The sequence below is a fragment of the Rhipicephalus microplus genome, chromosome 6, assembly GCF_043290135.1.
Source record: "Rhipicephalus microplus isolate Deutch F79 chromosome 6, USDA_Rmic, whole genome shotgun sequence".
NCBI lineage: Eukaryota > Metazoa > Arthropoda > Arachnida > Ixodida > Ixodidae > Rhipicephalus > Rhipicephalus microplus.
Genome location: NC_134705.1, coordinates 102,429,359 through 102,453,619, shown reverse-complemented (window position 1 = coordinate 102,453,619; position 24,261 = coordinate 102,429,359). Strand labels below are relative to the sequence as shown.

At 43.8% G+C, this 24,261-nt stretch overlaps 1 protein-coding gene across 3 annotated transcripts in view; it reads right to left on the bottom strand.

The window, feature by feature from the left end:
- The window catches only part of LOC119167429 (uncharacterized), a 154,425-nt gene extending 132,040 nt beyond the window's left edge, over nt 1-22,385 (bottom strand). For 2 of the 3 annotated variants that reach the window (XM_075866301.1, XM_075866303.1), the window contains exons 1-3: nt 22,130-22,385; nt 9,816-9,836; nt 946-993 (exon numbers count right to left, since the gene is read on the bottom strand). In XM_075866301.1, the coding sequence (XP_075722416.1) occupies nt 946-993; nt 9,816-9,836; nt 22,130-22,219 (159 nt within the window). In that variant the 5' untranslated portion in view covers nt 22,220-22,385. The remainder of the gene's footprint in view (nt 1-945; nt 994-9,815; nt 9,837-22,129) is intronic. The other variant, XM_075866302.1, reaches the window with a different exon arrangement.
- Between the last annotated feature and the right edge of the window lie 1,876 nt (nt 22,386-24,261).

Below are 24,261 nucleotides of genomic sequence, written 5' to 3'. Positions count from 1 at the left end.
GCAGTCATCTCTAATAACTTCTGCCCTTTTCGGCACCTTTCGAACGGCGTTGTTATTCGACTAGTGTTTGTAGTGTTAAAATCCTCGGCGTTGGGAAGTCCTCACATGCATATTCTTCCAATTTGTTATTTAGGGGATGCTGATAGAAGCAGCAATTTACGAGTGCATTGCTGAACTTTTGAGCACAAATGTGACGCAAACTTTACTGAATCACATGGTAAATGCTTGTGTTCTATAAAAGAGGCAACTTCATTTCCCTAACAGTGGAAGTAATAAGGATGGTGTAATATGTTTGCGCACCAACACCATGGTAAACATTTTGCTCCGTGCTGTGCCGATAGTCCTACTGGCTAGTGGCCTATCACTGCGATGAACCCGTCAGACACGCTTGTTGCATATGACCTCGTATTGCCGTTCAGTTTATACGAGAATTCTAGTTCGCGCGGTGTTCATTATACGAAAATTCCTCAAATTGTTTTTCATGCACAGTAACGGATCTCAAATATCACTTTTCCAACCCGGGCAATTATTTAGGTGTTGAGCTTGTATGGTTTGGGAAAGTACATCACTCTAATATGCATTTCAGTGTGGCTCATGACTAGAAGTATTGAAAGTGGCGTCGTCAGTCCGCGAGTCCTCTTTTGTCCATTGCTAGTAAACGGGTTGAGGCTCATCCGGGCGCCATCTGCAACCACACAACGCGCAACAGACACTTGGGGAGCATTGCAAATAGCCTCCTCATTTTGTACAGGGCTACAGGTGCAAGGTTACGTCACTTTTCGCAAAAGGAGGAACAGACACGCCATGGCTTTCTTTACGAGTTTAGAGTCTTTTGTGATTATTTTTTGTGGTGCTTCCTCTATGTCTTGTATTATACGAAAAGCTGGTGTGTTGCAGCATGTTGTTTGGTTTCCAAGGGTACCGTAGTTTACTCATAACACTTGCCGGATTGTTGCTACGAGTGTAAGGCAAGCGACCTCGGTGTGGCAAGGACTGAAAAAGAAAAAAATGCACGTGCAGTGCGATTAGAATTGCTCCCAATGTAATAAAGTATGCAATTCATATTGGCACTTGTTCACACCTAAATACTCCTTTACATTGGAACAGCTGATGACGGCCATGGAACTTTTGTGCCCACAAAACACCACACGCGGATCGAAGAAGCGCTACTACCGCACACAGCAGCCAGCAGGCGTTAAAATAAAACCATGTTCCCCCAAATTTAGATAGCCAAACGCATAAGATAAACAGAAGAAAAGTAATCTAGCAAAAAAGAGACAGAGAAAATACATAGAAAGCAACCGATAGAAAGGAAAAGAGAGGGGAACGTAGGAAGTGAAAGGCTATAAATACAAGAGCATAGAGAGCGTCAAGCAACGGCACAAACATAGATACAACGCCTGTTCACTACGCAGGCTGTTCCAATATAACTTCCACTTTGTGTGCTTTGCGGCAACTGCGCAAGCACCAGAACCTCCATGTTGGTCTTCGTAATTACACTCGGTCATAACTGCATGCACATGAAATTCTGGTGGGCGTAGCTTGCCGCATCCCAGTGACCTGTCTTCGCCACGTTGCGATTTGCCTCGCAGATGTCCCGTAAACGTGTCTGGTGGGCGGAAGTGGCTAATCATATTGACTGGGTGAGGTTATGTCGTAGCGTTTGAAGGACTTCGACGAGCTGCCGCCTGGCATGGAATGCTGCCAATGATGATGACTCTGGTGTGCGGCGCTGACTGCGTCGTTGTAGACGCATGGTTGAGCTGGCCGCATGCAGTTTGAGGTCCCACCTGTGATCCAGGTTGTACATCTCTTCCACGTTTACGTCAAGAGTCTCTTACTACTGACTGGAGGGAAAATGTGAATGTAATTGAACCTCTCTCCACGCCCCACCAAGTTTGACACGAGTATTCAAAGGTACCACAGTTGTGGCGGTTCTCACTTCATACTTCTCGACAACCGGTCGATCAGCAATGGTTGCTGCTCAAGAAAGCTTTGTGTTGTTGCTATGTAGCCTGGAGGCAACCAGTGGCAGTTCGAATCAAGTGGTTCTTCTGCAGAAAAGTCTCATACGCTGGGAGCCAGGATTGGCGCATATTGCCTCTTCTGGCAGGGCTCCTGGGTAATAGTTTTGTCTGTTGGTGCGACAGTCAGAGAATTATAAAGCCACGTTCACACTGAGCATTCCGGTCGCGGAAAGTGCTCCGAATCCAGTTCTGTGGCGGCGAGATCCGCCGAAAGGGCCCTCTGCGCACCGATCGCTCTCGGACCGATTTTTGCGGCGTCTCCCGCCGAATTGGTTGCCGCGGACCTATATAAGCCCTAGTCAAGTAATTCGGAAAATGGCGGCCAATCCCTACTCAATTGTTATGTCAAAGTGCACGTAAGTGAATGTTGTAACCAAGAAGACTTTAACGTACTCTGTGCCTGCTTCGCGTCCCTATTTTACGGAAGAGGTGACCGAACTTGCGTTGGTGTGACCGAACTTGTTGCGGTCTTGCAGAGCAAAACAAACCCACCAACGCCGGTGACGTCAGTGGTTTTTTCTGCTCTTCGGCCATTACAAGACACCCACTTGCAAGCAAAGTAAGCAGTACTGTCTCTTCTTGCTTCCTGCTTACGAGAAGCATGGAAGACTAGACCACCAGATAGCCTGGCGGCATTTGCCAACCATGACAACAACCGGGTAACAGCGCATCCATCCCGCGTTCGTCCCGTGGTAGATGGCATATCCGGCGGCGCGGGACGCGTGTAGTGTGAACGACGCTGCGTTTTGGCGGCAAGAGAATTTCGGTCACTTTAGATTGTGGTAGAAACACTTTATTACAGAAAATGTATCAGAGAGTTGCGGCATATTGCATGACTGAGTGGCAAGACCCTATTCCACGATGCCAATGAAGTTATCTGCTGATCGAGCGCGCCTCACCAAGGAGCGTTGAGCATCCAAGGTCGAGCGGCCGAGCAAGTACTCCTCCCAAGCCTCTCTAGCTGGAGTGCGAAAGGGGTGAAAAGGAAGGGGATTATTAGGGCACGAAAAGACGACGTGGTAGGTGTCGGCCAGGACCTGGCAAGTCGAGTAGGTGCCACTGATTTCCAGCAAAAATACCTTGCGACCGCCAGACAGAGATAGGTGATCATCTGGGGGCGGCGAGGTGGGCTGCTTTAAAGGAGAGCCCATCAACGTGTTTTCCTTCTATGATCACGGCGGCCGTGAATTGACCTGAGGGGGAGGGGCCCGAGATGCCTACGTAGAAACTGCTAGGGTGGTGGGAGTGTCGGGCCTGAAGCGCTGCGGAACGTGCTAGTCTGCGGCCGGCATGTAGCTCTGGGTTCGTGTTGCGGGGTAATGGTTCCACCCATAGTTTTTGCCGATAAAGTTTCGGTATGGGTGTCAGATTGTCTTGATCGGAGATCACATTGATGCCGAGCCTGTGTAGTATATGTCGCCCTGAGGGCTTCTGTGATAGACAAGTAGTTTGGCTAACACGATGAGCTTCCCACCGCTCTGCAAAAGAGTTATAGTACCCCCAGTGCTGCGAGTCGGCTGTTGGAGGTGGCAATGGGAGGGTCGTGCACGTATGTATACTTAAAGAAGGAGGATGTCCAGCTGGTGCTCATGATGATGACGCTGCCAAAGGTAAGGTGATGCGTACAGGACGCGACTGGGCACAAATTTATTGGCCGACTGCATGAACTGGGTCCCACGGAGGCCGCCGCGCTTGGTAGATACCCGCAGTATCATACGACTTACCTGTTCGCTGGTTCGTCGGAGGTTTGTTATTGTGTCCTTTGGATCCAAAGATGAAGTGATGTGAAGCCCAAGAACTCGAATTTTCTAGACTGATAGATCGAGACCAGATGGAAGAAAAACCTAGGGTGAAGGTAATTCGGATACGGAGAGAATCGCCGATTTGGTTGGAGAGCACTCTAGGCCACACGAAGCAGCGTAGGCGTTCACAAGAAGGGCAGCCTTTTGTAGGCGCTCTTCGATTTGTGCTGGGGAGCTGGTGTTGTTCCAAACTGTAATATCGTCGGCGTCTAGAGCGTGGTGTAATCCCTTGGCCTCGCGCAGAAGAGAGGGGAGGTTCTTCATGGCCAGGTTAAATATTAGGGGTGAGATGAGTGCACCTTTGGGTGCACCCCTTGTGCCTAATAGGTACGGGCCATGTTCGATGGAACCGAGGTGGATGAAAGCGGCGTCATGAGATAGAAAGGCTCAAATTTAATTGAAAGTCTTCTGGCTGCAGTTTGTGGTAGAGAGGCCAGAAAGAATACTACGATGTTTGTCGTTATCAAACGCTCCTCTAAGATCGAGTGCATGGTCCACGAACGCCTTTCTGTCTACCTGAAGGCTAGGCAGAGCTTTGCTGACATGGTCGCTTCAGAAAGTGGATGCTTCAGTGTAAACTAGACGTAAAGGCGTCGCACGGAGCACTGCACATGGCTGTTATCGGTGTTCAGCGCGTCTCATTCAATGTCCGTGATTTCGTCTGCATAGAGGCTCCGGGAATCATATGGGCAGTCGAAGTTCTTCCCCTTGCAATCTCTTTCACCTAAAGATGGCTGGTTGTCAAAAAGTAAGACTAAACCATCACTTCAATGTCCTTACTGAGCTAGAGTGCCAAGATGTGCACCATTGAGGTGCTGAGCAGCAAAACCCCCCTTCATGGTAGAGTTTAGGTCGACAGGTATAAGGTTGGAGGCGTGAAAAAGCGGCCGAAATACATACGTTAACCTGGCACCTCATTCCGGCCAAAATTCATGTTTTTATAGTGGTCCTAGGCTTTGGCCGCATTCTGAAGGTGACGGATGGTCACCCACAACATGTGCTCCCTAGTACAGGCTTCGCGAAGTCCGCGCACTTCGATAAACGCCACCCAGCTTCCAGCGTGGTTGCGAAAGCCGCGGAACTGTGTTTCACAGGCAGGCGGTGATGGTATGATGCCAGGTGATACAGAGTGTGCCGATGCAAGCGAGGCAGCACAGTGTGACTGAAAGCTCCGTTAGGGATTACCGGCGCTAGCGATGATTCTCCTGTGAGCTGGCCTCAAAGTCATGTGAGGTGGCTACAAAAACAATCGCATCGATGACGCACAATTTTCCGAAGCTGCAGGAGAGACCTGGGAGCTTTACAATATTACAGCGCTGGCCATGATACATAGATGCGTGACAGTGTGCTGTAGCTCGGCGGCGCTGTTGGACGATCTGTTTGGAGACACAGTACCAGCCTGTGTGGAGGATACAGCGATTTCAGTTCTAACGGTGGAAGAACGCATGGCCAAGGACGCATGATTTGCGTCACTTGAGAAACCAGATTTGGTAGAAGTCCTCAAGACGGGATCTATGCGATTGGAAACGCCAACAGCATTTCTACGCAGGTGGAACCTGAGTTTTGTGTTGTGAAGTGCTATGGCTGCATTCACAAAGTGATGCTGAGCCACCGAGGAGACCTGGACACCGTTCATGGAGAGTCCTTATAGCGCCGAGAAGTGAACAGGTGTCAGAAGGGCATGCGTGCCATCTGTAGTTCGCCGGAAAAGTTGCCCCGAACCACATTTTTTTTTCTTCTTGCCCGGAATCACTATCCTCATATGGTGGTACTCATACTAGCAGTGACAGTCACTTGGAGGGCTCCTTGAGCGAGAAAGTGGCACGGCGTTCCTCGGGAAGATGTGTCAGAGCTCTGGTTCGCAAAGCTTTTTGACGACTACGTCATTGTCAAGAAACGATACTCAAACAAAGAGACAGCGCCTGCTCAGGCGCTGTTTTCTTTTGTTTGTATCTTACACAAGATCGAACAGATTTAATCTCGGGAATGAGCCAAGATGTCGCAGCTTTTATATTTTGACTTATTCTTTTTCTGCTTTGCGCAAACTATCAGCGTATCAGAAGCTCAATCTCAATCTTAGTCATTGCATAAAACAGAAATGGACACAAAAAAGCGACTGAATACGGCATAGGTAATAATAAAACTGAACCTAGGTTGAACAAGAAAAAGGATCACAGCATATCCACGGGGTATATGATGAGGAGTGAGGTGAAGCGTTCTTAGGGCCATCCGTGCTTCTGTCCATCCGTCCGAGTAACCGCCCGTGCGTCAATCTACGCGTCCGTTTGTCTGTCCGTGCATCCATGCATGAGTCCGTCCATGCAGCCATCCCTCCGTACGTCCACGCGGCCATCTATCCCTCCGTCCATCGGCTAGTCTGTCTGACCGTCCATGCGTCCGTTCGTACGTCCAAGCGTCCATCTGTGCCTCCAGTGAACACTCCGCCATCTCCCATCCGCCATCTCCCATCTCGTACCGCCCAAGTACCGCCCATCCCATCCCATCCCAAGTACCATGCCAAGTACCGCCATCTCCCATCTCGCAACCCCTGAGGCACATATCCGCTCTAGAGTGGGTATGTGCCACCGGTGGCTACATACATACATACATACGTACATACATACATACATACATACATACATACATACATACATACATGCATGCATGCATACATACATACATGCATACATACATACATACATACATGTATATATGGGAGCGACAGACCCACTCTATAAGGAGCTTCTCCACTAAACATATGTAGAAAGGAGCAGGTAAAGAACATATAAAAAAAACATGAGGCAAAAAAACAACCGTAACATGAGAAGCCACCCAGTTACCGTCTTCCTGGAGCCTCGCACGTCTAGTACGTAGGTGCGACAGTTTCTTGACCAAATGAGATGAATAAAACCAAAGTAACTGCCCTAATTCCAATATCTTTTCAAAAGCCACTATGATTCAATTAGTTACAACAGGCTGCAGCCATTACATAGGTCCTGGAATACTCTCTGTCCTAATTTCGATAAACTACTAACATTCTATTATTCATTTATTTAACGTGCCTAGAATCAACCACCAGGCCTTGGTGCAGGGGTACGCAAAACTAAAACAACCCAAATAAACAATACAATACACACAACTTTCACAAAAAAGTCAAATACAGATTGAAAAGATACAGGAAAAAAGGGAATCAGTGAACAACGAAATAATAAAAGATGACGAGCATAACAGAAAAAAACTTGAAAATAAAGGGAATATACAAAACTGTGCTAAAACTTTCCTGAAAGACAGAAAAGGAAAGAATCTACACTATATAAGAAGCTATGTTAAGACAGTACAGAGCTGAGTTAAAAACAATGGTAGTGAACTGTGAAACACATCAAGACAAAAAGTTAGCATTAAAGAGATTGTGTATTCTGTGAACAGTAAAGTGTTGAAATCAGTTGGCAGGTACATGAAATGGCCGATTCTCTGTGTATGAACAACGCGGATTCAAAATCTACACAACTAAGAAGTAAAGGGCCGGCTATCATACCTAGTTTTTGAAGAAACATTAGGTCAGCGGAATTTGGTCGGCAGTGATGTGATAGCACTTGTAATAATCTGCAGTGTTGGAACGAGACCCTGGGTAATTTCTAGCAAAACAATAATTTTAAATGCTTATAGATTTTCTCGGCTCACTCAAGGGCGCTACTTCCAATTTTAGCAATACCATTTTACCACAGAGATACATATTCAAGTTGAGGAAGACATATTGTGGTGTGTACTTTATGGAAGGTTGTAAAAGAACTGAATTCTGGAGAGATTCTACAAAAGCAGCCGAGAGAAAAATGGACTCACATGGCAGCACGTTTATTGTGAGCAGAAACATTTGGCATGCTATCAAAAAGAAAACCAACATTGCTCTACTTATAAGCACTACGTACGAACATGGTATTGACAGAGTATGGAAACGACACAATGCATGATTCGCAAGGTATACTTAAGATTTTGGTCTTCGAGGTTTTTAGATAAACGTTATTGTTATCACATGGTTCGGAAAAAGAACACAAAACTGACTGTAGCAAGCGGCATTCGTTAACTGAATGAATTTTTCTAAATATCTTGATTTCATCAGCATAGAAGAGAAACGAAAAATAGCGAAATACAAACAACACACCGATACCATAAAACCAAAATTAGAATAGGCCTAAATTAGAATGGGGCTAATTAGAACTGGCCTTGAGGGATTCCACAAGTCATTTTGTACAAGGAAGATGTTTGGATATTTATGGTAACTTAACATGATTTATTAAGGAGATAGCTGTGAAGGAGATTCACAACAAACGAGACAACACCAAAATCTGCATGTTTAATCGAAAAAAATGAGTGGCTGACTACGCCAGAAGGTTTGCTCAGGTCACAGTAGACTAAGTCCACCAGTCCTGCATCGGAACTGCCAATAATAAGCAGGAATACGACAATACGCAGTCAGAAGCAGTGAACACATCTGAGACGGAGCTTGAGTATCTGTCTATCAAGGTTCCTCTCGTGTTTCATGCTTATCTGAAACATCGGCGTCATTGACACTTTGATTAATGCAGCCGTGGGAATTTTACGAAGAAGAAATGCCGAGCGTCCGTCCAACGAACCCTCTCGGGTTTCACAGTAGTTTGTTGCCAAAGTTTATCATTTTTCTTTTCCATTCGATGAAGAAGGGGATGAAGAGAGTGAGTGCGGGATTGTGATCATAGCAATTTTCGGCGGCAGCATTTCACGCCAATGTAGCTCAGCTTTCGTGTTAAAAATATTTACAAGGCTTAATTCAAACCCGTGTACCGTGAGTCCGAAGGAATAACACAGGGGTGGGAGAGTCAAGTGAGAATGAGAATAGATATAAAAAATAACAATGAGAAAAAAGATGGAGACAAAAGTAGGGAATGAAAGCAAAAAAGGAAAAGTCTTTCACGGTAGTTGATGCATGTTTGCACAACTCAGTTATGAAAATGCACAGTTGCGAATACCAAGTTATGTAACTACTTTTCAAAGACCCTGAGGCAGGGTCGGCAATAGGCGGCTTCTGTACCGTACGCGACGCACCAGGCACTGTTACCAGTCACCAGCATTGGTCAGCGAAGAAAAACGACCCTCCCCTTTTTCCTTGTCAATTAAACATCTACTGCTAGAAAGTTATTTTAGTATGAAACTAACTTCACTTCTCTTCCGGTTGAAGTTAATGGGTTTTGGACTCCAATATTTCATATTATTGATAATTGAAAAATAAGCCGCATCATCCACCTTCTATTAATTGCTTGCCATTTGGACCCATCTGTGTAGGCTTCATGCCACTCGGCCTCAAAATTGTCTCGTCCCCTGCCCTGCACTGCCCCTGAATATTTAGGCGCAGCCAAGCGGAACCGATGTGGTCGGAAAGACATGATGTGAATAGTTTGTATCTTGCGTCAGCATGATAATAATTGGATACCAGCTTTAAAAGAAGAAAACATGCCTTTTCATAGCCTCCGGAAATGCTTCAAGTGGCTGTTCTGAGCTGCGGAATATCGTGCACTCAGCCACACACAGATTTAGGCCCCTGGCTTCCTGAAATTCAGCTGCATTTCCACTCAAGTGCATCATTTCACCAATAAAGGAATATCATGTATATTATTGTGGTAAAAAACAACTGCATGTGCTCCCTATCTGCTTTTAAATAAAATACGTATTTTAATGTGTTAGGTGACGTTTAGTCAAGATTTAGCTGCGCAGCTGTCTTTCGTACCACGTTTCATGTTTTTCTCTTCTTGAATCATGCTGTGAAGGCCTAACCGTGAATACAAAGTAAAGCCAAGTAAACTTTGCGAAGACATTAAGTTTTCTTTCTACAGAACGTATAGTTTCCATTCTGCCCCAGTGAGGCAATATTAGCATTTTCTTTGATTTCCAAGTATGATATAGTTGACAAGAAGATAACACACTTGCGATTTACACAATTTTCATGCATACTTACCCCAGGTCGCTTGGCCGGCCTCTGAAATATAAATAGCGCGACGATCAGCAATAAATGAAGCACGCTAACAAATACTCCGAAAAGAAGGTTTGTTGAAACAAATATTCATAGAAGAATTACAGCGGTGAATGAGCTATTATTTTTGAAACACCAACAGTGCGTGAGTAGGCTTTGTTTGGCAGCGTAGGACATATGCTAGGATGGTTTACCATATCCAGGCTAATGACAAAAATCACAGCAGATCTACCGAATGAATGACGATCAGTAGGGCCAAGCGTCCCTCAATCCGTTTGAGCTTCCGTCCGTGTGTCCGTCTACCCGCACGTGCACCCGTTCGTGTGTTCATTCGTGCGTTCGTTCGTGCGTCCATGGGTCAGTCCATCTATACGCGCGCCCTTTCGTGTGAACACTCGTGCGTCCGTCTATGCGTCCGTCTGTGCGTGCGTCCATGCGTTCGTCTGTCCGTCCGTCCGTCCGTCCGTCCGTCCGTTCGTATATGCGTTTAGTGAACACTTCAAGTACCACTATCTCGCTTCTTTTAGGGCCGAAGCTCCTTATGGTGTGGCTTGAGCGTCCCATTGTCGTAGTACGTAGCCTGTGGCACATACCTGCTTACTAGTGGCACATACCCATCCTCGAGCCGATATCTGCATGTTCACATGTTACAAAAAAACCTAGCATGGCGTCCTTATCACCGTGTTGGTGTTAACAAAACCTTGACAGCGGAAATGTGGGATATACTCTCGTATAGTCCTTGGATTGTCCGCCGGATGGTGGTATTTGTGTATTATGAATATATAATAAAAAGAAGCCAGATGGCGGTACTTGATGTGTTCACTTCATGGACGGACGGACACACAGACGCACTAACCGGCGCACGAACGGGCGCACGTACGAATCGACGGACGCTTGGACGGATGAACGCATGGATGGACGTACAAACGGCCGTTGTACGGACGAACAGACGCTTCGCGCTATTGATCCTCATTCATTCTGTAGATATGCTGTAATGTTTATCATATATTCACCATATACAAGTACCGCCATTCAGCGCACAATTGAAGGACTAAACGCAAGTATATACCACATTTTTGCTGTCAAAGAACTGACAGCGAAAAAGCACTGACTGTGGCTGTCAGTGCATGATAACAATGCCATGCTACGTTTTTTTTAACATGTGGACATTCGGATATGTGCCCAAGGACGGGTATGTGCCAAAGGTTACACATTATGACAACGGGGGATGCACAAGCCACACCACAAGGAGCTTCGCCCCTGAAAGCTCTTTTAAAGACGATAGTTTTTCTTGCAGACCTTCGACGCATAAACTTTGGTCAGTTTGTTGGTCTGTCTGTCTGTCTGTCTGTCTGTCTGTCTGTAAGTCTCTCTGTCTGTACATTTGTTTGTTTGGCCACTCTTAACGGCACCGCGTACTTGAAACGGCTGACCCCATTTGCAGCGCCCACCAAAGTTGCTCAAGATTTAGCGTTCGTACTTGTGCAATTGTCAATTAAAAGGCATTTATTGCGCATGTCTGTGGCATCATAACAACACATATATAATCTGCATGTGCGCCTTTTACTGGAAAAGGCATACATAAGTAATTTTAAGGATTGAGCGCTTATCACGCTGCACTAACCATGCAACGCTTGTACGAAAAGGCGATTGTTTTCAACGCTTCGCTAAGACGAGATGGTTGTGGCACCTACTCATCGCCTTGTGTTGTAGACCTTATCACCTCTGAGACAGGCGTGCACACCCGTCTCAGAACCACGCGCTGCGTTTTCCAAAAAACAAACTGCCAGATGGCGCTCATGTCTCACGTGTGACGTGACTTTATGCGTTCGTTTGCCTCCGCTGCACGCTTGTGGCACTCTAACGCAGCGTCTCCAGAATACCTTTCACCAATTTTATTGCGCAGGAGATCAAATGAATGTTTTGTACACTCTCTCCACACGCAAGACTATCGTCTTTCAACGAAATTCGCAGAATAACATGCAGATACAGGCCCTTTTTTTATCCTCTATCTAACTTCCCTTTACACTGATATATATATACATATATATATATATATATATATATATATATATATATATATCTGTATATATATATATATATATATATATATATATATATATATATATATATATATATATATATATATATATATATATATATATATATATATATATATATATACACGGCACGGCAGACCATCGACGATGTGGCTCCAACCGTTTTGCTACTTCGTGCAGGTCCTTGTTCATGGTCTGTCCGGATCGACGTTTCTGCAACTACCGAACGAAGACTAAAGCAATGGACCAGGCATATCAGCCTGACTTCGCCACGTGCACTTGGTCTCCAACTACGTCACTGTTGTCGCGTCACTGCTGGTTCAACGCCTCACCTTCGCTGTTTTGGGACGCGCCACTCGTGCCGCCACTTATGTTCCACGTGACGTCGACGCACCAGTTAAAAAGACACCAGCTCCAGACCTACGCCTTTTGTAAGCATGGCAGACCATTGACGAACATGTGGCTCAAACCGTTTTGCTACCTCGTGCAGGTTAGTAACTGCTATAGCACGAGTAGGAGTAATTGTCGCGGTCTTTTGGTCTTGCCATGCCCCCAACGCTATGCTTCTATTGCTTATGATGTATACTGTGTATGTTTGTTGCTGTTGTGCGGTGACGTCGAGTCAAATGACGGCCCCACTAACAGTGGTGGTGCTTCTGTCGAGTCGATGTTGAGGGAGCTGCTGTCTGGCCAGAAAAAGTTGACAGCGGGTGTAACTGCACTCAGAGAACAACAGAATAACGTTGAAAAAGTTATAGCTGATTGAGGAGCTAGATTCGTCGAATTGGAAAGACGAGCCTCACGCGTGGATTACCTTGAACGTACTGTAAAATTGCTAGAGGCGAAGTTGACTGATCTCGAGGATAGGAGCAGGCGATCTAATTTAGTAGTCTATGTGATCCCTGAGCATATGGGTGAAACTGAAGCTGTTCTGAAAAATAAGGTTCTTGAAGAGATTTTCTCTTAGAAGCTTTCGGTTAATTGTAAATCTGTCGGCCGAGTTCATCGCCTCGGTAACGCGGGTAGTGGAAGACCAGTCATCATTTACTTCCACGATGTCACTGAAAAACATACTATCTTAAAAAATGCTCATAAACTAAAGGGTACTCGAATATCAGTTCAGAACGATTATTCGCGCAATACGCTAAGGAAACGTAAACTGCTGTAGGATAGCGCTAGAAGTGATAGAGAGCAAGGCAAGAAAGTTAGTCTGCGTAACGATAAGCTGCGCATTAACAATGAACTTTTCACATGGGATGAAAGCAACAACTTGACGGTCAAAATCGACGGTCGTCAAAACAGTACCAGAAATACTTGACTTTCCTCCATGGAGGCCTCCTCTGAATTTAAAGAACTTCGAGTTTTAAACAATAATGCCCGCAGTGTCGTTAATAAATCGGAAAGCCTCGAGGCTACTATTTTAAGTTACAACCCTCATGTAGTTGTCATAACAGAAACTTGGCTGCATGATAATATTGAAGATGCAGTTGTGTTTCCTTCGTCGTACAGGGCGTATCGCCATGACAGAAGTACTAGGGGGAGGGATGGGGGGGGGCTGTTTTGTTAAAAACACTATAGCCGCTACCTCATTACGACAGGCTGATAACTTAGAAACCGTGTCACTAAAGTTTTCTTGCTGGGATAAATCATTCTTACTTTTCACCGCTTATCGAGCACCTGACTCTCCCCCGGAATTCTTTCGCGAACTTTTTACACACATGGCGTCTTCCGCAAACGATAAGGTTCTTCTTATAAGTGATTTTAATCTGCCAGATGTCGATTGGGAAAATGAATTTTTTTGCACCGCGAATAATTCACATTTACAATATTTGCATGACATCATCATATCTCACAATCTGGATCAGATAGTTAAACAGCCAACGCGCACCTGTGGTATGTCAGCATCCATACTGGACCTTGTGTTTATTAGTCGTTCATTAGAAAACTTTTCTATATCGGTTGATCCCGGAATTTCTGATCACAACCTAGTATAGTGTTCTTTTTCTTTGAAGGTACCTAACACCAGCAAATGTAAAACGATAACGGTTAAAGATTTCTCTCGTGCCAGAGAGGAAAGTGTCTTGGATTATTTGGAACTATGCCTTGATAATTTTCAAAGAAACAATACCGCTGTACTTTGGGATGAGTTGAAACAAATTATTGCTGGCTGTCTTAGCAACTTTATTCCCAACAAAACTAAAAAATCATCGAAAACTACTCCTTAGATAACGAGAGAAATCTTGCACCTCAAAAGGAAAGTAAAGCGCCTAAGGCGACGGCAGGCCTCCCATGTGATTATTCACCAAATGCAAGATAAATTAAACCTTGAAGTACAGCAAGCTAAGCGCTGGTATTTTCAGCACACGCTGCCAAACTTCATTCGCACTGCACCCCAAAAATTTTGGTCTTTTATAAGCAGGAAAACAAACTCAATTGACCAAATCGTTCACGAAGGCCTCGTCGTCGTCGATAAGCAATGTATCGCAGAGCGCTTTAATCATTATTTTCAAAGTGTATTTTCTAGTTCTATTACCATTGTAAACCCTAATCACTTGCCATGTGACTCGAACACTGATGTTGTATCACAACCTGGTGTGGTATCCATGTTACTGAACCTTAAAATTAAATTAAAATTAAAAATTTATTTTTAAAAAATTAAAATTAAAACCAGGACCAGACAACATACCGAATGCCTTTCTGCGCAGATATGCTGAAGCGTTAGCCCCCTTTTTGGTAACGATTTTTCGTTCCTCGTTATCGTCACCTATTCTTCCTGCAGATTGGCTAACTGCGCGTGTCGTTTTTCCGAAAAAGGGCGACGCAGCGCAAGTAGCCAATTATCGACCCATTTCATTAACGTCCACGTGCTGCAAATCAGTTGAACATACTATTGCTATAAAAATAACAAAGTTTCTAAATGATAACAATATACTTTCTCCTCACCAGCATGGTTTTCGCAAAGGGTTATCGACTGTAACACAATTAACGACAATTATTCGCTACTTTGCTAGTACACTTGACAAGTCGAGCCGAATCGACGTGATATTTCTGGACTTTAAGAAAGCGTTTGACCTTGTTCCTCACAGTAAACATATTGAAAAACTGCAGTCAATTAACCTTCCCGCATACATAGTTAACTGGGTAGCAGCTTATCTGTATAATCGCAAACAGTTTGTATCGATGGGTAATTACTCTTCTAATGAACTTTCAATAACATCTGGAGTACCCCAGGATAGTGTTTTGGGACCTTTACTATTTCTAATATATATAAATGCCATCGTTAACGAAATTTTCCCTCTATTGAAATTAGGCTATTCGCAGACGATTGTATAGTGTTTATTTATTATTAGAATACCCTCAGGGCCCGTAGGGCATTACAGAGGGGGTGGGTACAACATTTTATAACACACAAAGCAATAAAGACAAGAAAAAAAGACAAAGAAAAGAAACAAGTGTCAGATGCGCAAATCACGAAGCCAACATAAATCAACTAAAAATGTATAAGTAAGAATTCAAGCACATACATGACAAAGATAGATAATGGAAACTGCGTATAGTTACAAACATTGCTGAGAAATTGCAGTCTTTAATAACAAAGGGTCTGTTATTGTTACAACGGAAGAGGGAAGGTGGTTCCAATCGGCGGCTGTTTTCGGTAAGAAGGCTGCTGAAAAGAATTTGGTGCGGCAAAACGGAATGGCAACTTTATGCTGGTGATCAATGCGCGATGAGTGGTATGACGGTTGTGAAATGAGGTCTCGCTTCATTGATAGAATGTGAAAAAATATCTTATGAAAAAAATGCAGTCGCACCAGTTTCCTCCGGACAGTTAAATTGGGCAGGTCAAGGTTAGATTTCATTTCTGATATGCTAGCAGTACGGGAATAATTAGAACAAATGAACAGAGCTGAGCGGTTCTGAACAGATTCTAACGCGTTGATTAAATTTTGCTGCACGGGATCCCATATAGCGGACGCGTACTCAAGCTTTGGGCGAATTAGTGATCGGTATAGTAGAATTTTGAGGGACAGCGGAGCGCGAGAAAAGTTGCGGCGTAAGTATCCTAGCGTTCGGTTAGCGTTATTACAGATGTAGGTAACATGCGTGTGTCAAGATAGATTGTTGGTAATGTAACCGCCGAGGTACTTATATGAAGAGACATGCTGGAGGGGAACTGCGTTAATTCTGTAGGTACAGGGGGGAGAAATAGATCGCCGGGTTATTGACATGCGTTTAGATTTGTTAGAGTTGAGAGTCAAAAGCCATTTATTGCACCAGGTTGAGAAGTTTGTTCTTCTAATGATCAATTAATGCTTAATTCTAACCTTCAAAACATCTTGTCGTGGTGCGGGCGCTGGGGTATAGAATTGAACAAGGAAAAAACAGTATACATGTCTCTAACAAAAAAAAATAATATGATGTCGTTGGCTTATAACCTAGGATCTACACCGCTCACTAAAGTAAACCAATACAAGTATCTTGAAATCAAGATAACTAGTGACCTAAGTTGGAATAACCACATTTTCAACATATGTAACTCCTCCTTCAAAAAACTGTGTATCCTCAGGCACAAACTAAAGAACACTCCTCATGATACTAAAATTCTAGCCTACACTTCACTCATTCGCCCAAAACTAGAATATGCAAGCATCGTATGGGATCCCTACACAAAAACTAACATAAACGCTCTAGAGATAATTCAACGCAGAGCAGTTAGGTTCATATTTTCTAAATATAGAATAACTGACTCTCCCACTAGCCTAATGAAACAACATAATATCCCGACACTTTAGCTTTGAAGGAAAATACTCAGGCTAAAATTTCTCCACCAACTGAAAAACAACTCTTTCTCTCTGAACCCACACGCGTATGTGACACCACTTGCAGCACGTCGAACACGGCATCGTCACGAATTTTCTTTAACACCATATAGGACCAGAACTAAGCTTTTCAAATATTCTTTCTTTCCACTTACTATAAACGATTGGAATAATCTGCATTTATCACAACTATTAAGCACAGATTCCATTGAACATATGTCTACTTGATGTTTCGCCATTGTCATGTTGATTAATCTTTCATTTCTTATTTTTTAGTGTTCCTTTTTTTGTATTTCATTTCTTTTTTTTTGTATTTAAAGTGTCTTGCGGGGGTATAGGCAAATGTTTATGCGCATGCAATGTGTTATTACTGCTGTTATTTCTTTCTGAGGTTGTTTTCATTGATTATGTTTTTCGTATTTCTTCAGTGTACATCTTACTTAGTTGTGACTTTTTCCTTTCATTTTTTTGTGATTGCTGTTCATGTATACTTACATATATATATATATATATATATATATCAGTGAAAGGTACATGATGGCATTCATGACAGAGGCCAGACTCTCGCCGAAACTGTCTAAATGAACACTTTCACTGTTACCATTCTCACAGAGGATCTCCTTGACTATATATATATAACATCATCATCATCATCATGAGCCTGACTGCGTCTACTGCAGGACAAAGTCCTCTCCCATGTTCCGCCAGTTAACCCGGTGCTGTGCTTGCTGCTGCCAATTTATCCCCGCAAACTTCTTAATCTCATCTGCCCACCTAACCTTCTGTCTCCCCCTAACCCGCTTGCCTTCTCTGGGAATCCAGTCAGTTACCCTTAACGACCAGCGGTTATTCTGTCTACGCACCACATGCCCGGCCCATGTCCATTTCCTTTTCTTGATTTCAGCTATGATATCCTTAATCCCCGTTTGTTCCCTAATCTACTCTGCTCTCTTGTCTCTTAAGCTTACACCTACAATATAGATATATTTATATATATATATATATATATATATATATTATTTATTTATTTATTTATTTATTCATTTATATATATGGGGTTTCACGTTTCCAAACCACGTTATTGCATATTGCTAATTAAGGACGCCGTAGTTGAGAACAGCAAAATGTTTCACTATATAGTGTTACTTATTATTCAAAGGTATCGCACAGTACACTAGCATATACCATTTTGCCTCCCGCGAAATGCAACCGCCGCATCCGTGTTCGAACCAGCGACCTCCTGTTCAGCAGCCGTGTACCCTAGGCACTCACTCACCGCGGTGGACAGCCATCCTTTCCTGTAGGTCATTTTAAAAAACTGGGAATGCTACGATGCTTGAAGGGGCCCTGCAACACTTTTTGAACGTGGTCGGAAAACGCTGCTATTTGGTTGTAGAAGCTTCCGACAACAGGCGAACCAAATAATATAGCGCAGCACGCGGCCTGAAAGTCACAATAAATTATCAAACTCAGAGGAAAATTGCTTTCTCTTCCCCAGAAAAATCGCAGAAGACGCTGAAAAATCGCTCCTAAAGAAAAGCCCGTTTATCAGCCAATAACTGATTTGAACGGGGCACTTGGTGGCTACAAAGATCACTGCGGGATGTCGGAGCTTGTGCACACGTGCGTGCGCGTTCCCACTGAATAAGCCATGCATTCGAAGAAAATAACAGAAGGAATTTCTCAAGGTCACGAAGCGCGCTTGACGTTTTTCTTTGCCTCTGCCATCCCTCCCTGCTTAGCTTCCAGTGCTTTCGTAGGCACAGGAGAAAAAAGAGTGCAATTGCCGATACTCCACTCGCACGTGATGGATTCTTAAATTTTTCTCGGAATTAAATTCGTGTGGCAATAAGCTCTTCCAGCGAATTCATTTCATGCTTACTTGAAATAGTGTTTCAGGGCTTCTTCAAGTCAGTCAATTATTCGCGTTACCTTGCAAGAATGCAACAACCTCATAGGCTCAATGATTTCTATTGTTTATATCTGACTTTTGAAAACCCCTTAAATAGTATTCTTCTACAATATGAATTCAGCTCCACATTCTATGTCTATTTTTCTTCAAATGTTGAATTAGACTTTCGGAGTTGATTTTTAGGGAAATCTGGGCGTTTCACGGAGTTTATTTCTCTTAAGCCCACGATTGTTCAAAAATTGCCGTTTTGTTATGTTACAGTGTTGTTTCAATTTATGTCAATTAAAACTGTACATGGAATAATGCTCGTTATCTAGTTACATCTCTATTTGTTTGTAAATTAAACTTTTGTAGCATTTTTTATATTTTCCTTTACCGAAGAATGCAATGGTGGCCTAGTTAATACTTATGCCTTTATGTATGTACATTTGTTGTCTTTGTGTGATGCATGACATATGTGCAGTACCAAAAAATCAAGACAAAATAACACAGGTAAGCGCCTGTCTGTGCCATTTAGGTTCTTCTTCACGTGATTGATGTGCTTTAGGATAACGTGCGTTACAAAATATATCAATCAAAGGTAAGATATATATTTAGTGTCTGAATCTTGTGCGTATATCCATATAAAAATAAAAAACAATACTTTTTTTGTTTTTAAGTGCACCGTATGGAATATGGGCTCCCTTGTCTTCGTTTCTTTGCGCACCACCTATGTAGTTTACATACTGAGTAAACGACGTTGTTGGTTTGCACTGTTCTTAATTCCAAGTGTGCTTTTGGAGGGCAGCATCTAGTCAAGATGCCTCTCAGCTGTTTCCGCTTGTCTAACTTCTCCCTTTCTTTGCCAAATTACGCAGAACTGATTTGGCAGGATCCCTTAACTGCTTAGTCAAAACTCAAAACTACAATGAATTTCTCGTTGAAGGCTGAGTACATCTAGTGTTTTTTCAACATGGAAGTGTTTTATGACGGGCTCCACCTTGATTTCAGTCCCGTATTTCCGTCACGACATTGACGTCAGAAATATTAGGAAGAGAAACAAAGGGAAAAAATACCGCTGATGGAAGGTGAACCATTGGCCATTCTGACCATGGAAACGCAGGTGCATGAATGCAACAGCAAGGAAGGCCACAGCAATAAATATTTGATAACCGAGTGTGGCTTCAGTGTTTCAGTCATGTATTTTCGGTGTTATATTGTGGTGTCACCAGTGCGGCACACACGGAAGCCTGGACAATACAGCGGTACCGTGCAATGGACACAAGATCATTGAAAACGAAGGCGTTAACGAGTGATCACAAGTGTCAACAGATGGCGTCTAGCAAAGCCACGACCCATTTCAAGGTGGCACGTCAGTGGCATGGGAGAAAACGGCAAGGACCAATCAGAAGGTTGCACTTCGCCGGGAGATCGAAGGAGAGGACGAACGGCTAAAATTTTTGAGGGTGTCTGACAGGTACCACGCAGAAGATGACGGATGTTGGTGCCAGAGTCTGTGCCGTTGAAGTTCAGACTCGTGCACAAAGGACGTGATAGCGTCTCTATCCAGGCGTCTTCGGCCACTGGGCACCCTGGGGACCTGGCGCGGCCTCTGTCTGAGCAGGTGAACCGGGCAGTGGAAGCTGCGTGGCGAGCGGACTTCACCGTATCCGTTGCCGAGGGAGACTCGGGGAGAAGGCATGGGGAAGCGGCGCGGGTGTCAGAGTTCGTATTGTCGAATAAAGCAGTCGAACACGAAGGGTCCAATGGCGCTAAAGAGTCTCCAAATGTCTGAACAGAAGGTCCAAGTAGTTGACCATGCTGCAGATTGCCTTCCACGAGATGAGCACGGGTGCATGCCGTCAAACTTCTCACTGTGTACATGGGCATGAAGTTCGTTAAGGGCTCTGCGCTGACTCTCCCTCTCAAGCGCTCGACAAGCACCTTCGCCATCAACGTAACCACACGCCAACGTTTTTGTTTTCCGTGAACTGCACTCCTTCATTGCTCACTGCCGCTGTAACATCCAGACCACCGCGTTTTCTCCAGTGGCGACAGCACAACAGAACACCGAGAACACAGCAGTCACTGAAGCCGTACTTACTCATCACTGCCGGAAATGCTACCACCTGTACCATGGCAACATTCTCTGGAAGCTTTACAGGTGCGTCTTTCATATCAAACACAGCGTTTTCAAAGTGTTTTTGGTAAAGTGAAGCAATGCATTGTGGCCATGACATCCTTGAGTAGCTCTGGACTGAGTCGTTTACATGCATCCATCCCATTCGCCTTGTTTTTCAGTCGGAGAAGTACAATTTTGTCTATTTGTTGATACAGGGCCAGATAGCGGCCTTACGCTTGGCTTTATAAGAAAGATGTTTGGGCTAGTTGGTGATTGGGAATCAACATATTCGCACAGCGCAAGACTACGAGCAGTTACGACGTACCTACAGAGAAGAAAAAACAGAAAGAGCGCTGACTTCAACTGGACTTTTGTTAGCGAAAACGCTGGAAATATATTCCTGGCAGAACATCACCGCGAAATTGCGCAACCTATTGCATCACAGCGAGATCATCATTCCTTGTCCGTGTCTACACTGTAGTTACGTCGTAACTACTCGTAATTTTGCGCTGTGCAAATATGCTGCTTACGCTTGGCGTTGGCCTCGCTCCTAGCATTCATTGGAAACGAAACGTGGTTTTCCGTCGTGTGGCTGTAACTGCTCATTGTCCACTTACGCTCGCCTATGGAAAAATTGCGGCCGGCCAGTGGTGTAGAGACGACGCTCGTTGCGATCCTCACGAGTCAAAAAGTGACGTTCAATACCTTAACATGCCGCACGTGGAGACCTTAGCAAAAATTTGGCGTTCGTTAAGTGATGACTCTCCGGATTCTCCATCTGCTTTCTAAAAATCTGTTGTCACCGTTTACAACAGCTTTCCGAAGCTCGCATGTCCACAAGCATTTGTTTATTCACTGATAATAGACATTTTTCGTCGCAACAAGGATGTATTACTATTCGTCAACATTTGTGTGTTCACTTTAGGCGGTGCTACTTCTGCTAAACATTAACACATTGTGCAAGTTCTCCTATATCAGCGTACAGGAAACATTCAGCTGCTTCTTTAGGCCAGTTTAACTTCCGTGTTATACCGATGTATCGACTGAAGCACCAACCAAGCTTTTTGTAAATAAACATCAATTTACTGTTGATGTCGTGCGGTCAACGCACATATTTCTCCCGTGCGTCGAACCAAGTGCCCCGGGCACTAAATTAGTAAGGCTACTTGAACAAACAGGTCCAACTTGCGCCTAAAATAGATGCAAATGTATATTCTCATTGTGTCCGCATTAGAAAATTTGTAATAACGCTTTTACTGTGGCATAGTGGGGCCGAGTTGCAAGAAGTATGCAGAATTTGGTGGTATAGATGCCGCAATTGTTTTGCCAAAAGGTGCTATATCTACCACGTAAAATGCTCAAGTCTACGTCAATCAATCTCAGCGCTTTATAATTCGTATACTTACTTTTCCCTTGGGGCACGTTGACTTCCCCACTAACATTGCCAGCCATATTACAGTGACAAAAATGGCAAAAAAGCCAAATTTATGGCTCATATTTAACTCTAACAAGCTCACCAAGGAAGTTCAATAAATATATTGCTGCTAAGATGTTTAATTGAAGTTCACGATTACTAGCAAGGAACGTCACTGAGGTATATATTACTCGTTGCAGAGCATCAGACTAGAGTGCACTAGCTCACTACGACGTTCTTGCCTTCAAATAAACTATCTTAAGTTAACTCATGCTATTGTAGACGAAATAAAATTGTTTCGCTCACTCAATCTCTCTCTCTCTGATTGACGCATCAGCATTCGCTCTGTGATCACTTATGGGGATTGCGTATCGTAGAAATGGTGATGGTATAAACTCCCTAATTAGTGCTTTCGATGCTATTTTGCTTCGAGTATATAAGTTGCCCACATCTGCACATAAGTCCATATTATCATTGAGGTTTTTCAGATCTATTCATCTGTGACGTTTTTGGATATTTTAATGCCTTGTAAATGTAACTGCGTTGGACGTAATCTCATTCAACCCCAACTGCGCCGATTTTGTGGTATTACAGTAAATAATTTTTCTCAGATCATGTTTGTCTGCATATTTCAAGGCACCTTCTTCAAGCACACAAAGTGGTGTGTCATAAGTGCACTTACCAAGCATTTCAATGGGAATACATGAAAATAGAACAAAAAACGTAACACTTAACATTTGCAACTTTGTCATTATTATGAAGAGAGACAGATGTTCCATGCGTTATGACGGGGTTTTTTAGGCAAAGCAGCCATGATATAATAAAAAAAACCTTAGATACTGAATTTCTTTAGGAAGTTGCATGAAAATTATCAAGCGATTCAGACAGACTGGGCCTAATTTGGATCTAAAGGCCACACTTATCAAGGCACTTGGTGATCCTTTGCATGTTAGATTTGTACTATGTTGTATCACTGCCACTCCTGACATCTGCCAAAGAAACTAGAAGGATGATGCAAATATTCATGCGGGGATCGCAGCAGACAAGTTATCAGCCTAATGCTAAAGCCATAGATAAAGTTCACGGTGATTGAGAAACACAGCTGTCCAAAAATGGATTGAAAATATAGGTTGGATCGCTCTATTACAGGAATCGGTGAAAGTCGAAAATAATCGTGTCCTTACAGCAGTAGATAAATGTTTGCTGTACATTGCTATAAGTGAGCTTGCTCGATGTCTATTGGTGATTGATAGCTATAATGCCGCTAAACGTGAGTGCATCCACGTTAACGCTTAGTCCTACATGTCAATCCCAACGAGTAACAATGACCAGTATTGATTAAACAAACTGTTGTGGCGATGAGTTTGTGCGAAACTGGAGAAAGCATTGTGACAGCGAGAAGAACTCGACTGAATAGCCACCGAGTTGCTCGGAGGATTTCAAGCTGAACGGTTGTGCCACTCACGATCTTCGACGCCAACGTAGCTCTCGCCGACTGGTCCACCCTCCACTACCTCCTGACACCATGAAGCCCTCGCCGTGTGGTGCCCCGTCCTCGGACTTATTCGAACGGCTCTCAACTTCTCTATCTCCCTCTCTTACTGTCACTTGTCTGTCTTATTTCTTTATCTACCTATACCTTTCGTATATTCTTTTATATCTCCCCTGCTCCCAACCCATACAAGGCGTTGAACAATGCTCCGTAAGGGCTGCAAAAATTATTGCCTTCTTCCTTCTACAAACAACTACGAATTCTATTCCATAGACGCTGACCTTAGGCTGAGGTCACCTACTCACGGAATGTTGAACTTATCGAACGCCGCGGCCCGCCCCGAGGAAAAAGCATTGCGCTTTGTTCCTTGTTTGTTGGCTCTGTCGACAGACATGTGGATGTCTGTCGACAGACAATGAAATTATCAGCGCAGCGAAGATTTGCAACGACTGGTTGGTGGTTAGTGTGAACATTTCAAGATATTTCGCACCGTTGAACCAGGCTGGACATCAGACCAATTCCTCCACGAAACGCCGCTAATGCCGCGCTTCAAACGGCCGAGTTACACAATATTTTCAAGAATAATTTATTGGTAACAAATGTACGATCATCAGCGACTGCCCCTGGAGTTT